General features: G+C 50.4%; 2 protein-coding genes across 3 annotated transcripts in view; one reads left to right on the plus strand and one right to left on the minus strand.

Moving 5' to 3' along the window:
* LOC143423932 (lachesin) overlaps nt 1–22,972 on the minus strand; it is a 198,372-nt gene that overhangs the window by 50,254 nt on the left and 125,146 nt on the right. Inside the window, exons 1-2 of one of the 2 annotated variants that reach the window (XM_076895595.1) lie at nt 11,240–11,332; nt 10,460–10,566 (exon numbers count right to left, since the gene is read on the minus strand). In XM_076895595.1, coding sequence (XP_076751710.1) covers nt 10,460–10,566; nt 11,240–11,264 — 132 coding nt within the window. In that variant the 5' untranslated portion in view covers nt 11,265–11,332. Of the gene's footprint in view, nt 1–10,459; nt 10,567–11,239; nt 11,333–22,972 lie in introns of those variants that run through there. The other variant, XM_076895594.1, reaches the window with a different exon arrangement.
* Nucleotides 15,092–18,913, plus strand: Fuctc (alpha-(1,3)-fucosyltransferase C). Its single transcript, XM_076895596.1, has 4 exons — nt 15,092–15,369; nt 16,246–16,851; nt 17,688–17,982; nt 18,427–18,913. The coding sequence occupies exons 2-4, from the start codon at nt 16,293–16,295 to the stop codon at nt 18,782–18,784; spliced, it is 1,212 nt and encodes a 403-aa protein (XP_076751711.1). The 5' UTR covers nt 15,092–15,369; nt 16,246–16,292; the 3' UTR covers nt 18,785–18,913.

The raw sequence follows: 22,972 nt of genomic DNA on the forward strand, positions 1-22,972 counted from the left end.
TCCAGTCGTTTCTTTTACCTCTCCCAGGGCGCGCTTGCTCGCATAATTACGTAACAAGCGGAGGACGGAAACGCGCGGTCGTCGGTGTGCTTGGGAAATTAAGGAACTCGACGAGAACCGGATCGTTCCGCGATTTAAACTGTTTGGATAGGACTCGAGCGCGTCGCTCGATTTTTAAGTAGAATCGTTCTTTATCCGATCAGACGTCAACCGTGCGTCGAGGTTCCTTCCGGTTCTCGCTGTTTTCTCGTCGAATCAACCCCTTAAGCGAGCAAATATTAATCGCGCGTTGCGGTTCCAACGCTTCGTCAACCCTCTCGACTGTACCTTAAGCAGAATCCCCTTCTTGGTATTCAGAAATCGATTTTCAGCGACTCTTCGAGTTGCGCGATCCATTCGTCGGTCAGACGCCGATTAATGCCAATAATCGACCGATTCGAAACGTTCTCGATCGACGAAACGAGACGCTTCCGCGGTGACTCTCAACGGAGAAAGTCGATTTAAAGCGATTGATGATGTTAAATCGCGCGGAGATTGTTTCGAAGCGCGGTATCGATCGAGGCGGATGACCTAATTCGTTGATTTAATTTATCGAAAGGCTCAAAGGAACACGGACGAAGCAGAGCTGGCAGCCGTTCGAAGGAACGTCATACCAGGGGGAAGATTAAAGCGTAACTGAACTCGGTTAATCCTTGGTTTCGTATACATCCAAGGCGTTCTCCTCGGGCATACGGCGTGCTTCGCGCACAAACTGCTTTGTATCGGCAACGCTCGTCTTGGAAATTTCCTTAATCTCACCTGTTACATTAATCGCGTTCATCGTCCAAAGGGAGTCTTCAAGTCTTTAACCCCGCCGATCGGTCGAGACCGATAAAACCGTATCGCGCGGCGGGGAATCGCTCGCGATGCCAGACGAGTCGTGGAAAACGTCTCGCGGACGATATCGCGCGCGAGAGGGTGGACAAACGGCGGGTGTAACGCGCCAAGATTGCTACCGGGCGTTATATTGGCCTTTAAACGGTCTCGCGGAAAAGCTCGCGCCGCTCGCAGGCCTCGATTGAAATCCCTGGCACTGGTTCAAAGTCCTGGCTGAGCCGTAGCCGCGACTCAGGTCGAACCAGCCTTTTATATCGCGTGGAAAAAAGCGCCGTTTCGATGGCGTCGCGATTCCGCCGCTGCCAACTTGCCTCGCGATCCCTCGCCAAAGTCCGCCGGTACCCTCTTTGGCGAACTTCAACGCGGAACGGCGAATGAAATTATTCGAAACGTCAACGGGCGACGTATTTCGAGAATGAACGATTTTTCCGACAGATAGCGGTATCGTGTTTTCATTCTCGAAACGTTTTCACCGGCTTTATCACTCGCTTACGTGTAACCAACTTAGTTCGCAGTGTGCGCGCGTATGTACGTACGTCCGGTGTGTGTTTTTTTTTGTTTTGTTTTAATAAAAATCATTTTTAAAAAGTTACTTCCCTTTTACGTTTGACGTTTTGTGAATGAACGACCGGCCCGAGAGCGGGGTTCGACGCTTTCATCTTGTACACAGAGATGAACGCGCACGCTGTTACGCGCGCGTAGCTATCCATCGACGGTAACGCGGATGATTCAGTGCAATCTAGATCGGGCCGCGTTCATCGACCGTGCCGGATCACTTTTGCGCTCGTGCGCCCGCGGCTGTCAACCGAAATCCAGTTTTTATATTTTCCTCCTTTCTTTTTTTTCATTTCATTTACCTCTCTCTCTTTTTTTTTTTTTACTCCCCTCTGTTTCGAAATGGCCAGCCGGCGCGTGCATCTAACCGAACGTCGAGATATTACGTGCGTTACGACAGGATACGGAGAACGCGCGAAGAGGGTGGATTAAAGTTCTCGAGGGGGAAGTAAACGAGAAATAATTTCTTCAATTCGACGGGGGGGCAACACTTTTTAAATCGAGTCGAGAGTCGTTCACCGATCTCGATCTAATTTCCCGGCACTCGAGCGCCGCTGGAAGCGTGTCTGATGACATCAGACCGGTGGCTGAACGCAATTAACGCAATTAGACCGGCGAGTGCCGGTTCCGTTCCGCGTTAAGAACACTTTCAACGTTTTACCGCGAGCTGATTTCCGTGACGTTAATAAGACGAACGCCTGAACGTTCAGCGTCGCCGATCGCCTCTAAATCCGTCCTGAACACGAATCCTGCGATATCCGGTCGCGAATGACAGCAATTATTCCCGGAACGGTCCTCCGCTGGTGGCTCCGAGTCACGCGCCATCTTAGCGCCGCAAACTCGCTGCAGAATTCGCGCTGCTCCCGCTTTAAATACGTGCCCCGCGAACTGCCCCGCGATTCTGACACGTCGTTGACATTTACAACGACGCTGGGGATCGGTCATCGGACACGTTTCGAGCTGCTGCGAAACGTGATCCTCTTTATCGTAATGCGAGACGCGCGAAATTTGGGTAATTACGCTCGCGAACGTACACGTCCGTCTCTGAAGGAAAGTCGCGTTCGACGGATCGAGGGCGTTTTCGTAACTCCACAACCGCTGCTGCTCGCCGCTTTTTGTCGTCGTAACTCTGGAGATTTCATTTCGACGCGAAGCCGTCTCGAAACGAGTACAAAGAACGCTTCGAAGCGATCGTCGATGGCGAAGGCAGGAGGGACGTCCGCGTTTTTCACGCAGCCTCGATAATCATCAACCCCTCTGAGGGGGTTCTAAATTTTCCTCGACGAGTAATATAACCCGGTGGAAGAATTCTCAGGGTCGTAAACGAGCACTACCTCGTCCCTGTTCGAGAGTCGTTGCACTGGTCAGAACGGGGGCGCGTTGCTGCGGGGCGAAATTCAAAAGCACGGCTAACCCAGCCGCGAACGATCTGCAGTGGAGAGCGTGGATGGAAAACGACGGCCAAGAGAAAGAAGTATAAATCGAGGCGAGGAACGGTTGGTCAGGCTGTCAGGACAGCGAGTTTCTGGGGATCCAGGCTGGCCTGGGAACACTGTAATTTAGGTGTAAACCGTGAACGATAGGGGATGTTAAAAACGGCGATGCGAGAACGCTACTCGAAATCCCTTTGACTGACTGCACCGATAAAGTACAGTCCGGCTTCGCGTGTTTTAATAAAGCGCCTCGCGGATCCGTCGACTCTTCTTTCCACCCCTCCAAAGAGGAAGTCCTCTGAGCGTCGAAGCTTGCGATGCAAATTAGGTATTGTGCATCGTGATCAACGCTTCTCGATGCTTTCGTTGGGTTTCTCTTTGAAAAGAAATCGACGGAGTGTTTGGTTTCTTGTGTGTCCATAAGAATAGCAAAAAATGAGCATTGCGAAGAATTGCACAAGCGACGCGAGAAGAAAGGGGCGCGCCGCTGAAAGAACTTCAGTCGATGGTCGTTTGAGTCCAGCGGCGTTCCTTGAGACAATCGAGCAACGGATCTACGATTTAATTTACCCTCGCGTGGAACGGTTAAAGGTCGAGGGAAAAAAGGGGTGATCAAGCGGGACGGTGAGCACAGGCGAGGAGCTAACTGGGATGGAAAGTGGTATAACGCAGGTAGAGGCCGCGAGGGTGAGAATTCCGTCGACGGGGCTGGCGTTCGCCAGTGGGCGTCGAGGGTTGCCCGTTTTAATCAACTTTGCAAAAAATATACCAGCGTTTCTTTTTTTTTTGCAGTCGCTCGGTCATTAGGTCGAGTCTGATTTCCCACAAGGTCGTTCTTATATTCCTCCACGGTGTTTAGCTTTAATTCCGCCGCGAATTTTTACGGGAGGAACGTGCGTCGATGCCTGGTCCCCGTTCGAGGCACGAACCAACGTTTACCCGGTTTGTTATTCCACGTACGATTAAAACCAGAGGGTTGTCGCGTCCCTTCGACTTCGAATTCACTCGCGCAGGTAATTTACATCGTTTTTCAATCTAACTACGGGATAACAACCCTTGAAACGCTGACCTTGGAGTGCTGGTACCGCGTGTAAACCACGCGTTAGACGTTGGTAAAAAAAAAAAAAAAGATTCGATCGTCGTCGACAGGAAGTAAAGGCAACGGATTTCGTGTTGGACGCGATTAAAAGCGGCGACGTATTTCGTAGAGCGAGGCGAGGGGCGGAGGCGGTTGCCAGTGGCGAAAAGTTAATCATCCAACCGTGAAAGTTTCGCGTTAATCGGCGGACGTTATCGCGGTGGCCTTTTATTCGGTGTTTTCCAGCGTCGGGGATAAATTACCAGGTCCGGGCGTTACCCTGTCGGCCGTGATCTCGCGATCTTCCCACCCCCGTATCTCGAGCACGGGGTTAACTCGACGATTTATCGGCGGCGGTAATTAAAAATAATTCGCGGAAATCGCGGGGCGATCGCGATCGCGAGCCAGAGATTTCACGACGCCGACACACAGCGTCGACAGCGGCGCCGACGCGCTTCACGCGCAGCGTCCGTAATCCGGTTAGCAAATTAATTATTAAATTCATTTCCCAATTAGCTAATTACCGGGAGCGCTCGACCGTGCCGCTTCAACTTTCGCCCACCCCTACGCTTTACTTTCCACCGTGTCAATAATGAACGAACCGCTCCGAGTTCTTTTACCCCGCTCGTTTCTCAGCGTCTCGAGGAACCCCCAGCGAGTCCACGCGTGCCCGCCATTACTAGATAAAGGTTCGAGTCGCGAAAATATCCGTTTAAAATAATGTTTGTCTACAATTACGGCGCTCGTGACGCGCGCAAGAGATCCAGCCTGAAACGTATCGCCGGGAAACAGGAAAGTTTTAAGGGTGGCGCGAAAGTTAGGATCCGAGTTCCGGCGCGTGTTGGTCTTCTGTATCAGACGCGTCTCGCCTCTATCACATTCTGTTTATCCTTCCGAGGGAGCTCAAATATTACGCATCCGCGTGCTCGAACCACCCCTCGCTTCGTTTGCGCGACTTATCGCACCCGCAACTTCGACGCGCTGCTCGACGAAGCGGAGATCGTAGCGAAAAGTAACCGAGGGACGTCCAAGTGGCGATTGTTAACAGACTGGCGAAGCTAGCCGCGGTGAAACGGGAGTCGAACCCCCCGGACGAGGGAACGCTCGTCCGAACGATGGCCCCGGCATCAAGCTGTAATTTCAACGCGAGCGTAGTCGCACGGAATTGCGCACGGCTTCGCCCTGCTCCTTGCAATCTGACCTCCGAATCCGTACCGGTTCTACGTACGTACACGCCGCGCGAAATTTTTCCAATCTGCCGTGTCCTGCACGTCCAAAAGCAATTTTCACATCCTCCAAACGAACCGGCGGGATTCATTCGAACGAACGAGTTTCGCTGCGGTTCCCTGGCTTCGCGGCATAATTAAATCCTGGAAAATTGATGGAGTCGTACGGATTCCTTTCAGTCGGGACACCGGCCAGGACACGTCGGTTGATGGAAACACGAGGGCGACGGAGAGAGAGAGAAAGAGAGAGGCGAAGACACTTTGGCGGTGGCGTTAAATGGAATTTTCTGACGTCCCGATCAAAGTCGAGTCCAACGAGAATTTCAGATCACCGGATCGACGGTACAACACCCGCGACAGATTGTTGCCGGTGGCTGGTCCTCGAGAATAGCGGTCCAGGTTGTTCGCGGGAATTCGTACGCGCGCTCTCGACGCTGCTCGTCCTCGAACGGAGGTAAAAAATTGATGAAACCCTCCGTGGTATGAGTCTTCTTTTTACGTTTGATCGAAAGCCGTCACAGCGACGGAGAAAGGGGGGACGGCGTCGGGACTCGCGGCAGGATCGATAATCGTTAATACGCTGGCTGTCGTCGCGCGAGGTCCGCGCTTGCTGTCGCGATTCGATACGATTTTTCGGATTGATTCCATTCGAGCAGATTAAAGGACACGCTGCGCGCCCCTAGATTGCGTTCCGTCGATGGAACGCGGACTGACGCGCGGCTAAACCGAAATTTCGAATCGAAAGTGTTCTACTTTACAAAGCCAACGATCAGAAAGCGAACATGTCGCTGAAGTACATTGGAAGAATCGTGAACCGACATGCCTCGTGATTCGTTCGGCTGTAACAATGGCAGTCTATCTAACGGCAGGGCGAATTTCGCCGCGTGACGACCGATAAAATAGAACTCTGGTTACGCAATTATTCCGAGCTATATTAGACGAGCGTAATTTCCAAGCGGAATTTACATTTAGATGAAGAAGAGCTCCGGAGGATTCTTGGGCTGAGCGCGTGAAACCCTCGCGTGGACTGCCGCGTCATCGAAGCGACGATTCCCCTCGATCCTGTATTCGCTCGCGACCCCTTCGCCCAAAAAATGGGAGAGAAAAAACGCGAGCGTAGCTCGGAATTTCCACGGGCGTCTCGTTTACCACCCGCGAGATGGATGGCCCTACGCGAGCGCTATCGAGACTCGATCGCGACCGGAATCGGTTGAAAGGGCCCAGGCAGTTTTATTCCCAGGACGTAGCCGGCTGCAAACATCTTTATGATTCCTCCGGAATAATGGACGAAGCTGTAAACGTGGACGGGCTCACGGTTTATCGTCGCCGTATTGTAACGCTCGCCCCGTCTTTCATAAAACTGGATCAGCCGAATTATTAAAATTCCTTTTCCGGCTTCGCGACTAGAACGCAACTCGCTTCCACCGATACCCAAGGAATTCGTTTACGTTTTTCACCCCGTCGCTCGAGCTACGCGCAACGTCGAATTACCATCGTCCTGCCAGTTAACCATTCATTAATCTCCTCCACCGGATACTACGCAAGAATTACAATCTCGCTCCATAAGAAACTCTTGCATCGACATTTTTCTAGAACTACATACCCGTCGATCCCTAATTGTACTAAAAGTGATCGTAAATTCGACAAAGTTTGGTCGAGCCACGCTCTCGAAGTTCTCCAGCTGCTTGGTACCGATCCAGGCGAGAGAAAATTGCTTCGTAAACGAGCCCGCGCAGCCGCACCTCGAACAATTCTTCCAAGTTAACCCAGAGCCAACCGCAATTTCCATTCCCGGAAAAATGATCTTCTGCCTCCAGTCGAAATCAAATTTTCGTCGATTACTGTCGAGCTACCTCAAAGGCGGATAGCGAGGAAGAGGCGAGCGTCGCGAAGGGGAAGAGGGTGGACGGATAGGGGTGCGGTGGTCTTCCGGGCGCGGCACGTTGTCGTTCAGGAACTCGCGGAGTAATTGGCTCGGACTAATAAGCGCCTTCAGCCGTCCAGGAACGTCTTCCCTGGTGGTAGACGCGTGCAGTCACGTGCACGTGCGTGAAGGACATGCTGACGGGGGACGAAGCGGAATTTTGAACCGGTACGGAACACGTGCCGCTCCCATTTACCTTGCAGCGGTGCTCAATCATCGGCTGACCTTGTAATCGTCTGGAATCCTCAGGCATAACGAAACCAGACGAGTGAAGATCGTCGCTTCGAGGATATCCTTGCGACAGGACGTGGCCGTCGCGTGTTTCGAGCGAAAAGAGATCCGAGTCGAAGAAGATCGCAGGGTTAGTCGTAAGCTGAGGATGTAGTCTTGCGAGGTGGTGAATCGTGGTTATTTTGTACTTATTTTGGGCGACGATTGTACGATTCGTTTAGTTGAGAAACTGTGAGATGGGCGCGAGTAGGCGTTCGAATGGTTGTAACGCACGCCGCTATATTTAGCGAGCAATTAGTCGGAGGTCTATGCATAATTTATATGGCAAAAAGTCGGACATCGTTCGTAGTACATAATGGAAGCGATTTGTTTTTTAAAAAACGTGAGTCAGATCGAATTGCGAAGCAAGAACTCTTCGAGCCTTTTCTGTTTAAAGGGACAAGATACGTGTTACGAGTGTCTGTAATATGAACGACGGAATGGACCATCTGTGATAGCAGAGGGGGATGAAAGACAGCTGAGCGCGGGGCATTTGTTATGCTTATCAGATAATAATGATCGCGATAAATCAGCCGTGATTGATTTACGATCGAGCTAGGCTTGAGTTATCGAAAATTTTGTGAAACATTAATCGCGCATCGGTCATTACAGCGAGGCCCGTCTGGGCAGCCGATCGGATTAAATGTAAATAAAAATCGGGGGGATCGTTTTATGCCCGGCACGTCGCGCAAAATATTTAACCGGCACTCAGCACTGTCGCATTCGGAACCGCTTCATTCAAAATTTAATTCGAGCCGACGTCGGCCATCGAACGGCTCGTTTTCCATCGGCTTTTTTTTTTCCACCTTCGAAAGCCAAACAGTTTTCGCGTATTTTTCCAAACTTTTTCAAACCGCTCGGAAAATACTTGGGTAATCTCTCGTAAATTGTATAATTCGACTAGCCTCGTCGCGCACCGCGAAACATCGATCTCCAAATAATATCACGCGTCTCGCGTACTCCGATTCGGTGGAAAGTGTGACGCGACTGATAGAAGAGCGTTACAGCTGCGGAGTAAAAAACTACCCCTGCCAGGCGACACTTATCACGGGTATCAGAAAAAAAATGCCGCGCGTTGAATTTCGTCGACTAAACGGACGATATATCGGTCGTTCGAATTTCTTAGGGGAGGAGAGAAATAGGGGGCGATTTTCGACAAAGGTCCCGCGATATATCCGGCGGTTTTTCAGCCTACGGTGATGGTTCCGTTCGAGACATCCGAGCTCGCGATACGTTTGTCCGCGCGCAACGTCGATCAGGCCATCGGCTGCCCTCGTGGCTGCGAGCTTCTTCACGGCACAACTGATGCGTTTCCAATAGCGATTGCATAACGGCTGTCCTTCGATGCCAAGAGGAAGTACCGAGCGTGTTTCGAGGCGACGCTGAGGAATCCGTCCGCGATGAAGAAAAGAACGGATGGGAATTACCGTCACGCCACTCGCTTCGATCACGAAGATGCTGATGACACTCTGTTTCTTCGATGCGATCGAGGCGTATGCAAGTGTTGAAAGGAATTCAGCGATTTTCCAAAATCAGCTATAATTTGATACGTTTTATAGAGGAGTAACGCTGACAATAATTGAATAGCGTTTATCAATTTCCAGTTTATATACTGGAAGGTGAGATTGTTCTGCGTTCCACGGTGTCGCTCTGTCTTACCACTTAAGGGATTAACTTATGAGTCAAGTTGCTTCTACCTCTGCACCTGTAATTCAACGCGAGGAGGTTCGACCGAGCCGGAGAACAAGAGTAGAACCAAGAGCCACCATAGCGTTACGTTTCCGCTCTCGCCTCGTCTCCTACCAGCGCTGCCGCGTCTTTTGTTCTTTCTCCTCGTCTAATGATTTACGATCGCGAAACCGGTAAATGGTAGAATAATGTGGAACACGCGTTACGCTCGGTGGATATTATATCCTGATGCACGATCTTGTAGACCGATGCAAACATTTCTCGTAATACCCGCTTTCTTTCTTTCCCTCCGCTCTTTTTCCCCCTATACCCGACTATTATTATCGTTATTATTACTGTGCTCACTTCCGCTTCTCTCTTTATCTCCACCCCATTCCAGCCGCGTAATCGATGTATCTGCGCGTGCCGTGAAACGAGCAGCGGATCGATTACCGCAACGATCCATCCCCCAGCCTCGTTCTTAAAACGCGTGTTAATCGCACGACTTATCCCACTGATCCTTCGCGCAGATCGTTCGCCAGTTTTCACATCGTTGCTCGCTGGAACAGAGGTGGAACGCGCGTGGAACAGAGGAGGCGCGCGAGGCCCTTGGAGATCATCCTGCGCGACGAGGGAACGCATTTATACGATTCGAAAGGGGTGCGCGCGACGTAGCGAGCTACAATTCGAAACCTCGACTCCTTCGTGCTCGTCGTACCATTAAAACGGTCCCGATAAAAAGACCTCGAGCGTGCGGGTCGCGACAAAACGGTCCTCCGGCCGCAGGCAGCGAGACCCGCCGGCTCTGCCTCCACGGAACGGACCGTGGAATCGATACACATCGGAGGCAGATACCGTAAATATTTTAGAACGCGGCAGCGTTACAACGTCTGCGGGCTCTATTTATTATTTACCAGCGACATTGCATAATAATGGAGCCGTGGACGCGGCTTACGTAAGCCCCGGGACCACCCCCTCCGCATCGCTGGCATCCGCCAACTTCCCGCTGGATAGATCTCACTGAAAATTCGTGTACGAATATACTTGCGCGGCGAGTCACGGCTCCTGCGTACGATTCATCCCTGTCGTTTTGAATATTCAAACCTCTGTTGTGCTTCTGGACGAGCAATTTCAGACATTTTACGTATTTACTTCCGCCCGTGGAATCGACTCCCGGCAACGGGGATGATTTCTGCGAATTTTTAAAGCACGCAGACAGTTCAATCGCGTTTACTTGCAACCGTTTATAGGCTGTTCGATAAGTTCGAATTGCAACAGGGAAAGTGTGCGAGTCGAAGCGTTCAGGGGTGGTTCGCGTGTAAGGAGTGGCTGCTGCTCGATGCAACGACGACGGTTCGTTATTAGAACCGATATTTCGATGCCTGTACGTAACGGCGTGGCATGCAGGTAAATTGTTCGATTTAATTACCTTGTAATTACCGAGGTTTTCGACGACGCAGGGTAAACTGACGTCCCGCCCCAGTGGCACCGTGACGTTGGGTATTGGCTCGGCAAACATCGGTTGATCGGAGAGAGCTGTACAGACAGAACAATATTGTTAGTCGATCGTTTTATATTCTGGCTGTTGGATGATAGATACATGTATAAATAATGATATCGTGAGGATAAATATGGAGAATATAGGCATCGAGGGCAGTTCTAATTTTTTGATCGAATTCGGACGGAAATATCCATTTCGATTTAAATAATATCTTAGTATACGTAAATTTGTATCGCAAAAATAGCGTTACTTGCTTCGAGAATAAATGGAGGGGTCGCAAAATATCGATACTTAGAAGCCGCGACACGTCGGGCTACTCGAGAACGGCGCTGATCGGGATGGAGGGCCGCGCTCGAGGAGCGACAAGCTTCCAGAGAAGAGGAAGGGGATGAGGAAGAGGAAGTGGAAAAGGAAGAGGATCACCGCGAGTAACACCAGTCGAGAAATCCTTTGGGGAAAGTTTCAGGATTGGTCAAGGGTGAAGCAAGAGGGCAGTTGGTTGATCGCTCGACTGGAAGAGGAAACCGTCGATTCCACTTCGGGGCTACGTTCACCGGAAGTGTACGCGGAAAGAAGGTCACCAAGTGGGAGCTGTTACGAGAACGTCTCGTGATAAATTCACGGTTAGTCGTTCCTAGAAGCGAGGACACCGCGTTATCCTTAGCCGAGGACGTTCTCCAGAAATCCTCCGACTCTCGACACGCTTACGACTCGTGTAAAAATCAGCGAACATCGTTTTTCAGTTACATTTAATCGTATCGATATTCCATCGACGTTTAACATCGAGATCATGAAATCGATCGGTTAAACGGAAGTGAGACAAAAATATAGAACGCAGACGAGGATCGAACTCGCGATCCTGCGACCCGTACCTCGGTCGCTCTTCGCCTTGCCAAGACGCTTTTCCTTGCTTCTCTCACTCATGGACGCGAAGACTGTAGTTCCTTGTTACAATCGATAATACTGAATTTCGACCATCGATGCATCTTTCCAGCTGCCCCTATGGGCCACGACAACACGGAATTCAGTCTGGCGGCAGCTGCTCTACCGTCCGCGGTATTCGTCGACTCTTGGGGTTGTAGGGGTTGGTCCTAGCAGGGGTTCCTCAGACCGTACGAGCTCTATGGTGGAGTCAAAAATTCACGGAAGCAAGGTAAGCCCAAAGTCGATCTGTTATCCAAGCGTTTAATGAGAACGCGAGTTTATGCGAACACGTACGAGAGGGTTGGTTTTTTACGGATGGACAGCTGGTTGCACCCCTTTTCGGTACGTTCTTGATACTTGCATGGAGCGCGTGACGTCGTCCACAAGTTCACCCCACCGTGGAACGATCGTACGTAGTGGGGAGTGGTTGCCAACCAACGCACCGTGCTTTCGCCCATCTCCGTTATATACGATCGTTAGTTCTTCGAGCGCGGCCAGTCCCAGCTGGCAATCCATGGGAGGATTTCCGAGCGTATCGGGTCGCGGCTACCAGCGTCCATTTCGAATTATAATCAGACGAGCGGAAAGACGAACTAGCCGGACCGTCCGCACGTTTCATCCCGGGGAGTTTCGAACCGTCGAATGGATAACGCAAAGCCGGTATTGATCTAATCTCATCCCTTAAAACCGGCCCAGGAAGGGTGCCGCGCGCGGCGCGTCGTATCAACGCGGATGACCAATGAACCATCGAGCGCGGCAAAAATTAGTGGAATATCAGAGTGTCGGTTTCTGCGCATGACTCGCGCAAACAACGCCCAGTTCAGAACGGGTTAACGGACCTTTTATTTCATTAAGCTGTTAGGAGGCCGTTACCACTGCGACGTTTCGATGCCACCAGAATCGAATTACCGTGGACTTGGAAGGATTAGAAGGAAATGTCACTTTTCTTTTCTTTTTTTTTTTTTTTTAATGTTGCGGAGAATTTCTTTTCCCACTCGACGCGCGAGTTTCGTGAAATTTCGGCGCTCCACGGACCGGAAAGAGTCTAGGGTGAGGCGATAGTTGGAGCGAGTCGGTCGATGGAAGTTCCATTCGTAAATCACGACATCGAGCGCACGTGATTCTCCGTCGCGGTACGTTTTACCAGCGATTAAAGTTGCGGTGTCGTTCGAGCGCGATCGCAGAGAGACAAGTTTTACAGCAGAGTGATATAGAGAGGGAGAAGTTCCTCGAGGAGAGCTCCTTTGCGTTTTCGCTCGGTCGGTAATTCCGTCAGTTTTCTAAAACGCGGTGGCGGATCGCGGGAAACTCGAATCCGTGCATCGACGTACGAGTCTGCTCGAAATCGATTCCACGCGAGTACAAACTTGAAACGTCTAACGCTTTCCGTCTCTGCGATCATCCATCGAAGGCAAAATTCTCCTCGACTTTCCACATTCCGCATCGATTTCGCTCGAAGTGTTGAGTGATTGCTAAAAATATAGAGACACGTAAGAACGTGTCAACGAGAAACGGCCGTTTATAAAAAGCTGTAGCGATGCGTCAGCGGCTAAGAATAAGCAAATCGAAGAGAAACGTTCCTCTCGCGAGTCATGGACCGTGCCTATTTCATCGATAAATTTCTTGGCTGCATGTGTATCATCGATCACGAGCTAAATAATACTTCTCCTTTCCATTCTCTCGTGCGCGTTGGTTTTTTTTCTAGATTACTTTTCGCGGTTTATTTCTGCCACAGAGTTTACGAGTAAAAAGGAACAGGGAATTAGCTGGCGGAAAGTCAACACTTGACGGCTGTCTTCTTACGACTTTTAAAACGAGCAACTTTACCGCTCTTTTGAAGATAGCGGAGATTAACTTTGAAAATCCTATTTTTCTTTATCAAAACGCTGCCCATCTGGACAGGCGCGGCGCGATTTGCGTCGCATTATCGAATGACCGTCACGAAGCGAGAAAAATTACGTCGGTAGTCGCGTCAAAGAAATAATTTCCTTCGGTCCTGCCGGGACCGTCTCCTCCGTAACTGCTTTTTTAATTAACACTTTCACGGTTGGTTGTTCACCGCGAGAACCTCCATTACGCGCCAGCACCTCCCGCGGTCGCTTGAAAAACAGCCACGCGCAGGAAGTTGCAGACATTTCTACGGTATCGGAGAACTCGGACAGGAAGTCACCGAAATCTACGATCCTAAAGCTGAACGTCTCCTCTATACGCGTACATTATTATCTTTCTACATTTATTAAAAATGGCCTTGGATAATTGGCTGGTTTCGATCGCCAGATAAAGGCAGGGAGAACGAGAATCACGTGGGAGTGCTACCACGAGGGATTCGTTAATTACGTTTCGTGTCTGTTTAGGCGAACCGATTGATAGCTAGCTTCGTGTCCTCGAAAAGGAGTGGCCTTAATTTAGCCTCTCGATGAACGTTACTATCTAATGTTCGAGTATTTATCACAGCACATGGACACGTGGCATCCTCATGGGGCAGATACGTACCCGAACAGTTGTATAAATATTAATTAACTTCGCGCTTGTATTCGAAGAAGACTATTCTAGATAACTGTAATCAGCGAAATATTCCGTATTGCGGTGATAACCAACTTTACCAGGAACAATAGTTATTACTTCGAGATGCCTCTTCGCTGCATATCCGTTAATACCGTGTCTTAAAGATTAAGATCACGAATAAGCGCAAATATCCGCGAACAAGTCTCGCTTTTCTTCGCCTGACGCGTTCTGTTTCGCGCTCGATTGTTTTCCTCCTCGCAAGACGAGTGTTAATAAATATTAATTTCGCAATTGATCGCAGCAAAGTTCACGCGTAGAAATTGTACGATCGACCGAAGGTTAAATCGTGATCCAGGCGTATAGACCGATCAAGGCCGTCGAGTGCCACGCGATGAAAAGCAGCGTGCGTCGGTCCGATTAGATCATCGCTTCGAACATGTGGGCGCGCCTGTTTGTATCCTCCTTTTGTTCCGGATTTTAGGAGCGTAACCCATCTCCGCCTCGACCGTCTTCGCCGTTCGGCTTCCTTCGCGCGCCAGCGCGCTCCGTTCCCTGTTCTCGCCTGGTCCACGAACGCGCCTCGTCTTTCCTCGTACAATTCGCCAACGTGGTTCCAATACTATCGTCCTCGACAGTGGACGCTGCAAAAAACTCGGGAAAATCCGTGAGTCAACGGAACGGGGCTTGATTCAGCGCGGTTATGGGGAAACGGATGACGTTATGTATGGAGGTGCGTTTGAAAAATGATAACGCGCCAGTGATGGCCATAAATTACGTGGCCAAATATCGTGAAAAAGTCGGAGACAACATTTCGCTCATCAACGGCGCCCCCACCCAGCTTAGTCGATTCCTCCTGCGGCCTTAGCGTAGACAGTACCGCGCAGCGTGCACGTTGCTTTGACCAGTTGACTTACAGCTGCTGGCATAGTCGGTAGTCGCGGGACTCGCGGTATTTTCGGCGCATATGCGCCTGTTTTACGTCTTATCCTACGTACCATCGAAGTCTCGTGCATCGTCCGCGTTCTTTCCTCCGATCGTGTATCCGTTCGATCGCGTGCGCTCGCGCAGCTACGCCGCTTACGTGACCGGGTCGAATGTCAGTGTTGAAAGTGCGGGGAAGAAAGTAAGAGGGAACCGTAGGAATCGATAAACGCGGCGATTCGTACGTTCAGCGAAATCGGTGAAATCGCGGTCGATACGAGGGGCGAGGAGGCGCTGAACGCCCCAACGAGCCAGAGATGAGAACGCGTGGGTCACGGCTGCGAACGAGAGGGCAATCGAGATGGATGCGGGAAATTTATGAGACTTTCAGAGAGTAAACTCTGAACGGCGACGATTCACGACAAATTCCTTCATCGAGCACCTGCGTCCCCGCATTCGGATTCCACGTTGAACCCGTCGCGGCGAAGGTGAACCATCGATCACCAGCTTTATCGTCCTCTCTGTGCCGGGGCCTACGCCGGAAACGGACTCCCCCCGCTATTTTACATTCGACGCGCCACGCCGCCGATACAACGTCTCAGAATGGATGGAATTTCCACGAATCGCGAGCGTTTTAACAGCCAGACCGCGTACGAGCGGATCGCGCGAGCGAGTAACGCGAACTGTAATTTCCTCGCCGTTATTTAAGGGGCGCACCGCGGCCACGTGAACACACGCGGTTCATTCCGTTCGTTTGTTTACGTTTCTTCTGCATTCGCGAGTATACGTTCACGAGACTCGCGTTACACGCGTGCAATCGGCCACGTCCCGCTCCAAAATTCCTCCTCTTCGAGCCGAGCGGGGAGTTGAAACGGACCCGAAGGGGAGGAAAACGGTTTCATTTCCTTCGTCCCTTAGCGTCCGTCTTGTCTGGAGAGTAATCTTTAATCAAACGAAACCTGACAATCTCGCGGTCCGTTTTCTTCCTCCCTTTGTGGCGTTTCTGTCCTTTTTTCACCGTTTTACACGCGTCAACGCGGTGACAAAGAAGAAAAGGCAGCAAGCTGTAAAGTAAAGAGCAATCGAGGCGTGTGTGTCTTTGATACATCGATCAAACGAACGCGCGCTATTCTATACCGCTGAAGAAAAAGTCACGCGATATTCACTTAATCGTATTATTTCTTTAATCTTGTATACAGAAGCTCGCGACTCGACGGATCTTAATCCCTTTCTAAGAACAGAGTATATTTGCGTTTCAGCAATATTTTCGTAGCCAAGTCGAGCGTAATTCCAAGACGATAACAGATAAAGAAAATCGATTTCTGCCAGACGAGACGTGGGAATGATGAAAATGGTGGTTCCAGGAACCGAGGCAACGTTCGACGCGGGACAAAGAGCAAAGTGGACCGCTATGAAATTATGGATCCTTGGCAAAACCGGCCTGACCGTCGTCACGATCTGCACGTTCTCCCTCTACGTGCTCTCGTTCTACTTCAACCTGAGGATCTACGATCTACTGCGGCTGAGACGCATGGCCGACGAGCTGCGCATGACGAACGCGACCAAGACGATTCTCTTCTGGAACACGATGTTCGGCGACGAGACGTTCTACATGGGCAAGGGCGACATATTCCTGAGGTGTCCCGTCAACGACTGCGTGGCCACCCACGAACGGCACTACACCGACGAGATGACGTTCGACGCTCTACTGTTTCACGGTAACGAGCTCGACGTCGCCGATCTGCCGGCGACGAGGAGCCCGCGGCAGTGGTACGTTTTCGTGAACCTCGAGAGCCCGGTCAACAGGCCTCTGACCGACCAATTTTACGAGGATTTCTTTAACCTCACGATGACGTATAGATTGGACAGCGACGTTGTGTGGCCGTACAACACGATCAGGGACGCGCGCACCGATCGGATCGTCGCGCCCAGCAGAGACACCAAATGGACCGCGTTTTACAATCGGTCAGGTAACGTAACCGCGTGTCTGTTTCGAGAATGGTAACCAGAAACGGGTTCGAAACGAAGAGGCTAAACGCGTCCAATTTCGCCTGGTATTCCTGGTGCGCGCCAAAACCAGTGGTACCCCTCGATTTCCGGTCTCGTAGGGGCGCGTTATCTCGTCCGTCGCGCGTCATGATCGTCGGAAACTGCAATTGATCGATCAAGGTGCCATGGCGGTACACGCGACGACAAAGAACGCGACCGTTTGCTAGTATAACTGTTCTTTCGCGGGGCACTCGCTCGAGACGAGCAGGAAAACGGCACCGCGACGCGCGTCTCCGCGACTGCGACCTGGGACAACGGAAGGGAACCGTGTCGTCGAAGAGAGAATGGGCGAGGTAACGAGACGCGAGCGTTGACATTCGTATCGAGCCATCGACGTCGCGCTGCTGCAGCATTGATCGGCAGGAACGATTGCAGAGTGTCTCCGGATCGCGACGATTCTTTTGCGTAATCGCGTTGCGCAACACGGATTCTCTGGAATTCTGCTAATTAAAGTGTCACCGACGACGTTATTAATCGTTGCGAATTAACCTTCTCCACGAACTATTGGCAATTCCGATCGTTCTCGTCATCCAGCTCGCGCTCGTCTCAGAACGATTGTAATATTAGTTGACGTATCAACTTCTGGTACCGTTTACAAGCACTGTTCCTCGACTCTGAGAAACTGAAAGCAACGCACGATTAAGCTTATCAAGCGTTTTGACGGTAGATTACGAACGAAGGGAAATAACAGGAATTACGTTTGCCAGGATTGCGTGAAATCGTGGCGCGATCGTTATGGACCGATTCGTCTGCACAGATGATCGAGCGCTCGAGGACGAGGAGTCGTCCCTGTCGAAGCTGATTCGCGGGAAGAAACGACCGGTAGCCTGGTTCGTGAGCAACTGCAACGCGAGGAGCGGTCGACAGAAGTACGTGGACGAGCTGGCCCGACACGTGTCGGTGGACATCTACGGCCGATGCGGCAGCAGGAAGTGCCCGGTTAGCGAGGACTGCTTCGCGCGAGTCGCGGAGCCCGACTATTACTTCTACCTGTCGTTCGAGAACTCGCTCTGCGACGATTACGTAACCGAGAAATTGTACAACGCGTTGAGGTAAAAAAAAAAAAAAAAAAATAGAAAATCGAATGAAAAAAAAAATAGCCAATTACCAACGGGACGATTTGAAACGAGAAAATTGTCAGTCGCAGTTTACGGCCCGCGGGCCGTTTTCAAATCGGCTGACGGACTCGCGTTTCGAGGTCCGCGTGAAATTGTTTCGACGCGTAACCGCGCTGCGAATGATTCCGCCCGACAGGCTTCCGCTTTCTTTCGTTCGTTTCGATTTATCCCCCTCGTTTTGTTGTCCATTATGATTTCTGTCTCGATTAAACGAAATTCTGTATCCTCTTTTTTTTTCATTTCGCATCGTTTCCACGACGAGATCGGCACGGGAGTGGATCGTAGCGGTCGTTCGAGTCGGTGGAACTGCTAATTGTTCGAGGAACAGTTGTCGAAGGGACGTTAACGAGTGTTACACAGTCTCGATTCTTCTTCCAGGTACAACGTGGTGCCGATCGTTTACGGTGGCGCGAATTACAGCCTGTTCGCGCCCCCGCGATCGTACATAAACGCGTTGGACTTCGACAGTCCCCAGCAGCTGGCTCAGTATTTGAAGAGGCTAATGAACGACCCGCGAGAGTACGGCCGGTACTTCGTTTGGAAGAGGCGTTTCAAAATCGACAGCGGCACTCGAGAGGCCGCGTGCAACTTGTGCAAGTACCTTCACGAGCACAAAGAGCCGCGGGCGTACAGTTCGCTGTCCGACTGGTACAGCCGCTCGAGATGTCCGTCGCAAGAATTCCTACGCCACTACGGTTACGTCACTGGGTCCCTTCTTAAACGAGGCAAAGACTGATTTACACACTTGCTTAGTCCAACCACGTTCAAGTATTATATTTTGTAAACTAGACCGGGCTCGAGACTCCTCTCGCGAGGCTCAGTTATTTATTGTCAGACTTCGACGCCGATTCTTGTTACGCGAAGTCGCTGTAGACGCTGTTTGCGACGCTGGAGAAAGTCGCGAAAGAAGTGGGACGTCGGCTATTCGACGGACCATTCGACGAGCACGCTGCTCGTGTACATAAATGTGAACCAAATCATTTGTATGGAATAAACGCTTAAATTTGTAACACCGTTTTGTTCATTGATTTCCTTTGTCAGGCATCGAACGACGCCGTCACGATCGTTCACGATCGAACGAGGAGACAGTCGTGGCGGACGTGATCGGAACGAGCTGTCGGTAATTTGAAAAATGAGTCTCCGGAATTTCCTCGTCAAGCATGTTTTTCCACGAAACGTATATCGCGTCGCGTTACCGATCACTGATTTTCATAATTTATTCCGCGTGTGTGGCTCGCCTTCGAGTCAGCTGGAATAACAATCAAGCCATTCCTCCACTATTGATAAAACCTGTTACACAATCCACCTCTGTCAACTGCAACATCGAGATTGCGTAACTAAAGCAAAGTAGACTTTAATTATAGACAATTTAACGAGCATCTGGACAGAAAAGAAAAGACCCCGAATAATTACGATCGTTTGCTTCGATGGAACAATAATTTCACTGATAAGACAGCAGTCGAGGCTGGTCGACACTTTTCCGGTTAGTTTATTATTTCAAGGGCGATGCACCTTGCAGGTGACGGTGCAATCATCGCGCACCGTTAGTCGCGTTTAGTGCCACTTATCGGTTATATTTTTAACCAACCAGCCGTGCAACCATGTTGAAACGAAGCCAAGGATCCGCGTTTCTAAGCCGTGAAAGGACAGCCGACGAGCGATACCGATAGCGTTTCGAGGTAAAACCGTGGATTCGAATCCCGCTGGCGTGGTAGACGATCCATTCATTACGGAGCCACGTCTGAAGAATTCCCACTTGCGCAACGCGTGCATTAAAGTCGTAATTGCAACATGGCCGTGCTAGTTCCAACCTTCCTTAATCTTCGCTGTTTACTGTAATTTATTCCCGGGACCACGTGATGCGTTCTCCATGTCGCGAAAACTATTCAGCGGATAACACCGTGAGATACGCACATAATTGCAATATGCGTCGTTAGACAATAACCAGTGACGGTCGAACGGTCGATCGCGCGATTTGCGATGACCAATGGAACCGGTGGAACTTTCCTCGCGTTCTGGTAACCGAGGAACGGCACAATGGCACCGTGAAACGAGGACGTACCTCGTTTTAATCGGAACCACTTCCGCGTCGCCTCGTAAACAACGTCGTCCACATCAAAGGAGAGTCACGCGTCGGAAGAGACATTCTTCCGCGATTTCTTCGACGATCCAGCCGCCGGAAGAACCGGTCGCCCGGTGGCTGGGCGCGTTGAAAAGTCTCGCAATCGTGGCTGGAGTCGTTAAGCGAGGAAATTACGCGACCACGGATGAACGAATACCTTGGATGGAGCCGTTTGAATGCCTTTCAAGGATCGTTCTGGACGACAGTTGCCAGAGTTTCGGTATAGTTGGAGCTATTCGCGAATTGCTGGGCGAGAGAGCGTGACGTGGCTCGTGACAGTAATTATGGGGGTATCCGATGGAACTTTCACTAGGCTGAAAAACTAGAGAACATGTATGTATCTACGGAAGATCACACCGGTGAATCGCTTAAAGCAGTTTCGATGATGTAAAACTCGCCTCTAGGGTTGTAAGCGGAGGATCTTGAGGTCGCTCAAGGCACGCAGACTGTTCAAGTAATGGCAGAACGCTTCTTGTACTTTGTCGCTGGTGTTTTGTACAATTTGAATACACAGCGACGCCAGAATCGGTGTTCTCATCGATTATTCAGCAAGTTTGCGGTCGTGCGAGTTGCCAGCGGAAATCCTCCCCCCGTGCCCCGTCCTGTATATCCGTTTAATACACTCGCTTACGCCATGGAGTTGGCGGTTTTTCAGTCGAAACCATCGAGCATTTCAATATTAATTAGCCGCACTCTGACCCGAGTGTTTTTAAAATTCGCAAATTTTCAAACCGCGAATTTCTTTTCCGCGCGACGTTTCGAGCGTTCTGAACGCACGGATATTACAAGCAAACGAAGTCGAATTCGTTCACGGGCAAATGATACGAAGGATGACGCGCGTTCCGCCGAAATCAAGACCAAAATGGCACCGTGTGCGATAACGCGGTTTGCGGGCAACGTAGCGGACGGCGAATGGTCGGACGGGACATACTGCTGAACTGTTCCTACGATAACGAATATACCTCCAATACCATTAGAAATGAAAGCGTGACTGCTTCCTCCTTGACGATCGCTCTATGTGTGCGTTGGTTATTTTGTGAACGAACAGGCGCGCACTGTTCTCGGTCGAACAATAGCGATTTTTCATACCTTAAAGCGCGCAGTCTTCCCAGCTGAATAACGCGATTCTTTATACTTTTAAAACGTGTACCATTTTATACACTTTTCGCACGTTCTCTATTATATAAAGTGGAATAAGAAACTAGCCGTGCGGAAGTATTTTTAAGGGCACGAGCACGATTAACCGTAATTGAATACAATTGACGATACCGATCTGTGTAAAATTGTTTCAAAGCGTCAGACTGGAGAGGACCTAACCTACGCGAACAGATAATTTATTTGAAAGTTTAGCATTGACGGCAACAGCTTGGCCATTTCCAATGATCTACACCTGAAACATCGACAGCGTTTAAACAATTGAAACTGACAAACGTTGTTGAAGGTTAATCGCGACTTGGTGCAGTATTGTTTCGTGGGGATGAAAGAAAGAGAGGGAGAACGCCCTGTTTTGATTATTCTCAAGGTTAACCAGCGCGAAATAACAACTTCCGTTGCTCGGCGATTGAAAAGCGCGCAGCAGCTGTTACCACCGCGGGCTCGTTTAATAATGAAGAGCGCCGCGTGCGCTTTATTCAGAAGAATCACTCGACGAGCGTGTTTCCAGCGTGCGACGAGGGCACAATGGGACGCGATAATATCGGGGGATAATCGAAAAATTACATCGAGCGTGAGCTCGACTGACGTGTCCAGAGTTTTCATTCCCTTCCATCCAACCCCCCCGCGGCGATCGATTAATTAACGAGAAGAACGCGAATCGTTGCGGAATCGCGTACCACAAATTTCCGACATTGTTCCGCCACGGACGGATTCCAATTCTGTTCGCAATCGCGAAATTTATACGCTCAGCTTTTTCGTCACGGATCATTGTCGCTTGTCGTATAGGGTTGCGTTACGCGTTCCTCGAGGTAACGAACCGAGTTTCGCGAGTCATTCGTAACCGCGAACCGTTCATCCATCGAGTACACCCACTGTTTTGTCATTTCGAGATTCCCCTCTACTCTTTTTCCCTCGCGACAGATGCGAAGGCACGCGAACAGTCGTGACGGAGGAGAAGGAAAAAAATGAAAAAGGGTCGCTTCGAGCGACTGTCGTTTGACATGCTGACAGGGGAAGAGTTGAAACGTTTTCGAATCGACGAATCGACGATGGAAGAACGCGCAAGTTTCGGTACGTTTTAAACTGAAAATTCGTTTGACAAGTCGCCGTTGGACGACACCCTTTTGAGCGCAGATAAAATCCGGTAGATAAATTTTCCCTCTGTTATTTTTCCGCCCCCGCCTCCCAGCCTCGTTTCCCTTTTTTCATTTCTCGCAGTTTCGCGTGTCACGGATTGGCCAGCTTTTGTCGTTGGTTATTAATAGCGAAAAACGTTTCCACTCGTGATTTGTACGATGAAAATGGGCTATTGTAAATCCGAGTCTTTTCGTTTGTTATCGCGAGGCTGCGGACGCTCTCTGCGTTCGTGGGAAATTCGAATTTCCGAGGTGGGGTACGAAGCGCGCGAAAATACGCGGCATAATAGCAAAACTTGTTGTAGCATTGTTATTTATCGAACCGTAAGGAGATACAGCTCTCCCTCTTTCTCTTTCTCTCTCTCTCTCAGAGTCAGCCAGGTTTAGTCGCGTGACTTTTACGGATTATGGTTACTCTCTGGTCGACGGGCGTTTAAAAATAATGCACCTGCATCGCACGAGCACGGACGCGCGAGATGACCTTTCAAGCAGATTTAGTTTTAGCGGCACC

This window comes from Xylocopa sonorina, chromosome 5 (assembly GCF_050948175.1).
Source record: "Xylocopa sonorina isolate GNS202 chromosome 5, iyXylSono1_principal, whole genome shotgun sequence".
In the NCBI taxonomy this organism is placed as follows: domain Eukaryota; kingdom Metazoa; phylum Arthropoda; class Insecta; order Hymenoptera; family Apidae; genus Xylocopa; species Xylocopa sonorina.

Coding starts and splice junctions, on each gene's coding strand:
- Fuctc (XM_076895596.1), top strand. CDS start 16,293: ATGAAATTATGGATCCTTGGCAAAACCGGCCTGACCGTCGTCACGATC. Junction 16,852..17,687: donor CGCGTTTTACAATCGGTCAG/GTAACGTAACCG, acceptor TCGTCTGCACAG/ATGATCGAGCGCTCGAGGAC. Junction 17,983..18,426: donor AAATTGTACAACGCGTTGAG/GTAAAAAAAAAA, acceptor TTCTTCTTCCAG/GTACAACGTGGTGCCGATCG.